Source organism: Arvicola amphibius, chromosome 6, assembly GCF_903992535.2.
Source record: "Arvicola amphibius chromosome 6, mArvAmp1.2, whole genome shotgun sequence".
Taxonomy (NCBI): Eukaryota; Metazoa; Chordata; class Mammalia; order Rodentia; family Cricetidae; genus Arvicola; species Arvicola amphibius.
In genome coordinates, this window is record NC_052052.2 from 14375933 (window position 1) to 14383258 (window position 7326).

Here is a 7326-nt window from a genome sequence, read left to right on the forward strand (position 1 = left end):
ACATGTGTGCCCCGCCCTGCTCTCATACACACACACACACACACACACAAAGAGAGAGAGAGAGAGAGAGAGAGAGAGAGAGAGAGAGAGAGAGAGAGAGAGAGAGAGAGAGAGAGAGAGAGAGAGAAAGAGAGAGAGTTGGCTTGGTTTTGAACTCAGCCAAGATCAGAGTCCAGAGCTCATTCCTGACCCAGAGGGTCCGTCCCCAGGACCCAGTGGAAAAGCTTGTGTTAGCAGTCCTTAAGTCCATAGGCTCTTGGACACACATGAGAGCAGTTCAGGAATTCTGGGAGCCTGCGGCTTAACCCAGATAAAGGGAATATCCGTCTTATTGCAGGGCTGTTTTTCAATACACTAGATCACCTCCCCAGTTAAGAATCAGTCTCTCCCCCAGGGGATGGAGCTGAGTGTCTGGACTCCACACAGCAGAGGGACAAAGGTTGTAGGGAAGGAGTTAGGTGGAGGGTCAGCTCTGGGGTCACTGGGGGTCTGATTGGACCAATCTCCTTCCAGTCCGGCGACCCTGGACTGTCTGTCTGGAGGAGTTAGAGATAGGGAATGCTAACCACCTGGAAACTCAGAAGGCATCTCTGCAGATAAGGCATTAATCTGTCTAATCTTCAGAGAGCCGGAGGCTGCACTTTGACCAAGGGAAGAGCTTTTCTGCTGCAATTCCCACAGACTCAGGTTTGCTCTAGAAACCCCTCCCCACCCCCAAAAATCTTCTCGCTTCTGTCCTGACCACCAGCCGCTGGTGTTGTGGTTTGACCAGTCCCGCAGCTCAGGGGAAGCGGCCTGGCCCACGACCTTGGAGGAACCTGGAGAAAGCTTCACCAAACGACAGTACTTTTCCACTGCACTGCGCGGCCACCTCAGCTGGCTTTGTGCTGTGTAGGGAAGAGGCAAAGAGCACCAGGCCGGCCCCAGCAGGAACCCACTCCAAATCTTCGCTCTCAGAGATGGGGGGTAGGGACGTTCTGTGGGTGAGGGGCAGCAGGCAGGAACCCTAGAAAGAGGAGGGGCTCCCAGGAGCCCACGAGTGAGGTTGGAGAAATTTGCATCCTTAAATCCCTCCGCAATGTTTTGGGGGATTCCCACTCCTGAGCCGCCCCTCTACTCTTCATCCTTCCAAAGATAAAGCTTAAAACAGTTCCAGCGCATCCGTGCTGGGTCTTGGGAAGCGCGAGTCTGCGGGCTTGGGGGGTGGGGGGAAGAAAGGGAGGGGACTAGAGAGCTAGCGGTCCCGCCCGGTGATGTAGGCAGTCGGGGAGGTGGAGCCGCGACGCCTGAAGGAGTTCCCACCGCAGCCGTGCTCTTGGTCCACCTCATCCAGCTGCCACCAGACCCTGCTCCAGAGACGTCCCCACCGCCAAATAGGCGGTAGGGGCCGTGGCAATCCTCCCCTTATTCGGACCTAGGGGACATCCATTACTCCAGAGCCCTGTCCCTCCTTGCTCCCTAGACGGCTGGAGTCATTCCCTGGGGAAGCTGTTCCGGGCCGATCAGCCGCCGCACGGGCATCTCCGCGGCCAGCACGGCTGGGCACCGGGCATCTGCGAAGCCAGCCCTGCGGGACACTGAGCATCACGCAACGATTGATTCCGGCCTCCGCCCAGCTTGTCGCGAGTCCTGGGTGGTGGGCTTCTGAGAGCCTTTGGCCGACCCAGGACGAGAGTGAGCTCCCCGCGCTCCCAGTCCTTTGCGCCGCCGCGATGCTGCCCTGGAGACGGAACAAATTTGTGCTGGTGGAGGACGAGGCCAAGCGCAAGGCGAAGAGCCTAAGCCCCGGGCTCGCCTACACGTCGCTGCTCTCCAGCTTCCTGCGCTCTTGCCCAGACCTGCTACCGGACTGGCCCCTGGAGCGTCTGGGCCGCGTATTCCGCAGCCGGCGCCAGAAAGTGGAGCTTAACAAGGAGGACCCCACCTACACTGTGTGGTACCTGGGCAACGCCGTCACCCTGCACGCCAAGGGCGACGGCTGCACCGACGACGCTGTGGGCAGGATCTGGGCTCGCTGCGGGTCGGGAGGGGGCACGAAGATGAAATTGACGCTGGGCCCGCACGGCATCCGCATGCAGCCGAGCGAGCGCGGCGCGGGGGGATCGGGGGGTCGCAGGCCGACGCATGCCTACCTGCTGCCGCGCATCACCTACTGCGCGGCGGACGGGCGCCACCCGCGCGTCTTCGCCTGGGTCTACCGCCACCAGGCGCGCCACAAGGCCGTGGTGCTGCGCTGCCACGCCGTGCTGCTGGCGCGAGCTCACAAGGCGCGCTCCCTGGCCCGCCTGCTCCGCCAGACCGCGCTGGCGGCCTTCAGCGACTTCAAGCGGCTGCAGCGGCAGAGCGACGCGCGCCACGTGCGCCAGCAGCATTTCCGTGCGGGGGGCGCCGCCGCCTCGGTACCCCGCGCCCCATTGCGCCGCCTGCTCAATGCCAAGTGCGCCTATCGGCCACCGCCGGGCGAACGCTGCCGCGGAGCTCCGCGTCTCAGCAGCATCCAGGAGGAGGATGAGGAGGAGGATGCGGAGGAGGAGGACTCCCGGGACAGCGAGGGAGGAACCCTGCAGCGCGAGCGGCCCGAGGTGCTCAGCCTGGCCCGGGAGCTGAGGACGTGCAGCCTACTGGGTGCCTCGGCGCCTCCGCCACCGGCGCAGTGCCGCCGGTGGAAAACCGGCTCCAGGGAGCGGGCAGGTCAGGCGCGCTGAGAGCACAGGGCTAGGACTTGGGCCCTAGACCCGGCCCAGCAGACTAACCAGGACTCTAACCCAGCCCTGCCCGCTTCCGCGCCCCCTGGTCCCTGGCCTGCCTCCCTCGCGATCTCCATAGTGGTCGCCTTGCTCCTCATCCTAGCTCAGGGTGAAGCCGGATATGCCCTTGATTTTTTAGGGGTGGAGGGGAGTCCACATCTCCCCACACTGGGAGTTTCCCTGGTCCTCCACTGTGGAATTGTCCCCACGCTTATGCCAGGTCTCTGTCCACAGATCAACTTGCTCTCTTCCAAAACAGTCTCTCAGGAGAACGGGGTAGGGGGAATATGTTTGCAGAAACCCTGGAGGGTGGGTTTGAACCCAGGACCCCGTCTAGGGTAGGAGTAATGGCCCTGCCCTTGGTCTCTTATTCTCTGTGATACGAACCACCCTGGAGAGATTTCAGGTAAGGAAGAGAATGGAGTGAGTGGGTGGGGAGAACTGAGAGCCCCATCCAGGACACTCACCTGGGGCCATACACACAGGGAGGAAGTCTTGGTCCTACACTTTCCCCTATGGAAAGCTCCTGATACTTCACTGCTCCACCTGTGAAAGGGACTAGGATGGTCCTCTCTACGTGCAAAGGACAGAGTGGGACAGTCTAACCGCCCTGCACTAGGCAGCTATCTAAGCCTCTGCCTTGGCATTCCTACAGGGCTCCATTCAGCCCCTCACTGCAAACAGATAACTGGTCTACCCGAATCCTGGACCACGATGAAACCTCCAAAGGAGGTAAGGACACATGCCCCCAAACAAGCCAAGGCTTTCAGGGCAAGCAGGTCCTGACCACAGCTGTGCTATGCAGGATGAAGAAGAAAGGAAATAACAAAGAGGGGAAGGGAGTCCCTGCCCAGGTCTCTCCATAAGGCAATCAAAACCCAAAGATCTATGCCATCTACTGATCGTTGTAAATAAAGTAAATCTGCTTTTTCAGCTCTGTCACCCCTCCTGTGTTGTGTTTGCCAGGCCTGCTGGGGTGAGACTGTCATCATGATTCCCAAAGACAGAAGGGCCCAGAAAATAGCCCCTTTAGCATCTGCAGCCACCTCCCATGATCCTCCAGGGTGGGGATTGCTGCCTGGAAGCTGTTCCCGGAATGTCAGGGGAGGAGGCAGTAACATATGCTTTGTCTGAAAACTGCACGAGCCAAGTCCCAGAGGAGCAGCCCCTGTCTATCCGTCTGTCTGTCTCTGCCTCCCACAATGTCTATACACCAAGGCACTCAGATGTAAGTCTCTCTGGGGCATTGGCAGAGTTGGGGTGTGTGCATGTGTGTCTGTGTGGTGAGTTAGGCGACTTCTCTTTAGCTATATTATGTGTCATAGCCTGCGGCCCCACCAGGTTCAGGGATGGGAGGAGAACGGAGGGTAGGAGAGGAGGATGCTCAGCCCAGATTTCTTTTGAAAGACTGGAGAAATGTGCCCAGCCCCTGCAACAGTGAGACTGGAGCTCTGATAGCCTCAGCCCTGGGCTGAGCTGGGCACGGATCCCAGAGCTAGAGTCTGGACTATGACTGGTGTTCAAAATGACTCTCTTTCCCGGAGCTACTGGAACAGAAAGTGCAGCGGCCACTACACCATGGCTGAACCCTTGCAGGGTCAAAGGTCTGCTAGAAAGCCAGGACTGGCTTTGCCGGCCAGGCAATGACCGACAAGGCAAAGAGATGTCCTGTCTGCTGCTTCCCTTGTACAACTAGTCAAGGCTTCCGCTGGTACTTTTCCCACACAGACAGAAGAAGAGGTGACGTGTCACCCCTGGAGAGGACTGTGGGCTTCAGGGGAAGCTCTGGGGTTGGTTAAGACAGCCTCACCAAGTAACAAGGTCACAAGCATGCCCTTCTAAACCCAAATAGTACAGCAGCTAGTCCTAAACTGCCCCACCTGTGGGTACCAGGGAACAGTGCTGTGGCTGCTGGAGCCCTCTCCTGAAGCTGAGAAATTCTCACCCAAAGTGCTTAGAATTAAAGGGGCAGACACTGGACGATAATTTACAGCTTTGCTCCCAGCCTCTGACTCCTCCCTCTCCCACTTTTCTTCTCTGGCAACCACCCAACACCAAAGGCATTTGAATGCACCCTTGTAAGCATCCCCCTTCCCTCCTCACTCAAGCAATGCTTTCCAGCCCTGAAATAAGACCTGGGAGGGGTTCTCCTCACTGCATCTCCATTTCCAGTATGTGTGATGGGAGGAGAACCTCACCAGCATCTGTCATCCACTAGTAAAGGACGAGGTAGGACACCACAGGCTAGTTAATGTGGCTCCAGCTGCAACCTGGCCAGGGTCAGGTGTTGGGGCTGTCTAGAAGGGGGTGTGTCCTGGAAACCACACCCTCTTCTCTAATCTTAGGCAGCTACAGTTGGGTAGCCTGGTGCTCTGTACCTCTTGTCCCAATTTCAGATTCCTTACTCATAGGATAAAGTTGGAAGTTGGATAAAGTTGGAAGTGGGTTGAACCCGTCTGGAACTCACTACTTAGCCTAAACTGACCTAGAGTTGACAGCAAAGCTCCATGCCTCAGTCTTCTAAACACTTAGATTATATATGGTGGCACACACCGTTTTTTTTTTTTTTTTTTTTTTGGTCTTTCGAGACAGGGTTTCTCTGTAGCTTTTGGAGCCTGTCCTGGAACTAGCTCTTGTAGACCAGGCTGGTCTCGAACTCACAGAGATCCGCCTGCCTCTGCCTCTGCTGGGATTAAAGGCGTGCGCTACCACCGCCCGGCGGTGGCACACACCTTTGATCCTAGCATTCAAGGAGAAAAAGCCAGCAGAACTTGGTGAGTTCAAGGACAGACTGGTCTATGTAGCAAGCTCCAGGCCAGCCAGTAACGTAATGAGATCCTGTCTCAAAAGCAAACATCGTAAACCACCACACCCAGCTGGACTACCAGTTTTTTTTTTTTTTTTTTTTTTTTTGGTTTTTCGAGACAGGGTTTCTCTGTGGCTTTGGAGCCTGTCCTGGAACTAGCTCTTGTAGACCAGGCTGGTCTCGAACTCACAGAGATCCGCCTGCCTCTGCCTCCCGAGTGCTGGGATTAAAGGCGTGCGCCACCATCGCCCGGCTTTGGACTACCAGTTTTTAAAAAACACTTTTCCCAGTCTTAGATCTGTTCCAGGTACCACGGGGAAGAAAGAGGCTGATAGAATGGGGATTATTTCCCATCCTGCTCCAACTACAGCAATGTGTAGTTGTGTGAGTACACACACCCCCTTTTTGACTTGGGGAGGCTCACGCATATTAAGACAGCACTCTGCCTACTCACTGAGCCTATATTTGGTGTAGTCTCAGTGATGTGAGTCTAGGATTCTTAAAAATTGATTTATTTTGAGACAAGGTCTCACTGTGTTAGCCCTGGCTACGCTCAAACTCACCAAGATCTGTCTGCTATAAGTGCTGAGATTAAAGACCTAAGTACACCACCAGGCTGGATATTCCCCCCCCCCTCTCTCTCTCTCTGTGTGTGTGTGTGTGTGTGTGTGTGTGTGTGTGTGTTGTTTTTGAGCCAGGATCTCTCTGTGTAGCTCTATGTAGTCCTGCCTGTTGTAGAGCTCTCATTAGGTAGACATAGACCAGGCTGGCCCTGAACTTACAGATTTACCAGGCCCCCCCCCTCAAGATTTATTATGTATGTAGAGTTCTCCGTGCATGCATGCCTGCATGTCAGAAGAGGGCATCAGATCCCACTATAAAAGGTTGTGAATCACCATGTTTTTGCTGGGAATTGAACTCAGGTCCTCTGGAAGAACACCCAGTACTCTTAACCTCTGAGCCATCTCTCAGCTCTGAATATTTCTCTTTTTAAGTAATCGCATGCCCTCTGAACTTTCTAGCCTGAGGCTTGGGCTTGTTGGCTGACCCAGCCCAAGTTGTACTATCAGAACGATTTAGAGGATCTCAGACCCAGCAATAGAGAGTGGGAAGTGATGCCTGCAGCTTGAGGATGGTTGCCAAAACACTGCTGGGAACTCTAGGTCTAAATCCATCTCTCCTGATGTCTCCAGAGGAGCTGAAAGGTGATCAGTGTGCCATACCACTTACATAGCTGAAAGTATATAGGAGCCAATCATCCTGGTTCCCCAGTGTGTGTCTCCACACTGCTCCCTGGTTTTCCAGATGTCATGATACATTGCTACTTCTAGGTGTTTACACATGCCGGCTCACACTAGTGGGAACAGTTTTCACTTGGCTGGTGTTTTCAACCCTACCCATCCTTCAAGGCTCAGCTCCACCTACTGGGAAATTTCCTTATTGTATGTTCCTCTACTCCCGCCTCTCTAGGGAGGATCTCTGCCCTCAAACTTAGCTCAGGGCTTGGTCTCTGCTTTCCCCTTGGCCCTTGAACTACAGTAATCAAACATCTCCTCCCTCCTGCTCATCCACCTTCAATTCCGCACTTCCTTGTGTGTGCCTACCTTGTCCACAGTAGGGCAGAGAGTTGGTGGTGCTCTGTAATTATCTGTTGAATGAACACATGGATGAATGAGCCAGATGGAGGAGCCATCATAGGCCAGGAAACCAAGTGGGTGGAGGCACAGTCCCTCTGCCAAGCTTCTGCTGGGCGATATCAAAGGAGAAGTATCC

General features: G+C 55.4%; 1 protein-coding gene across 1 annotated transcript; it reads left to right on the top strand.

Annotated features, from left to right (window-relative positions):
• Positions 1-1336: 1336 nt before the first annotated feature.
• On the top strand, positions 1337-3680 carry Fam43b (family with sequence similarity 43 member B). Its single transcript, XM_038332658.1, has one exon. It carries the CDS (start codon positions 1713-1715, stop codon positions 2703-2705), a length of 993 nt encoding a protein of 330 aa, XP_038188586.1. The 5' UTR covers positions 1337-1712; the 3' UTR covers positions 2706-3680.
• Positions 3681-7326: the final 3646 nt, after the last annotated feature.

What these genes read in the sequence shown, in the direction of transcription:
- Fam43b (XM_038332658.1), top strand. Translation starts at nt 1,713, where the DNA reads ATGCTGCCCTGGAGACGGAACAAATTTGTGCTGGTGGAGGACGAGGCC.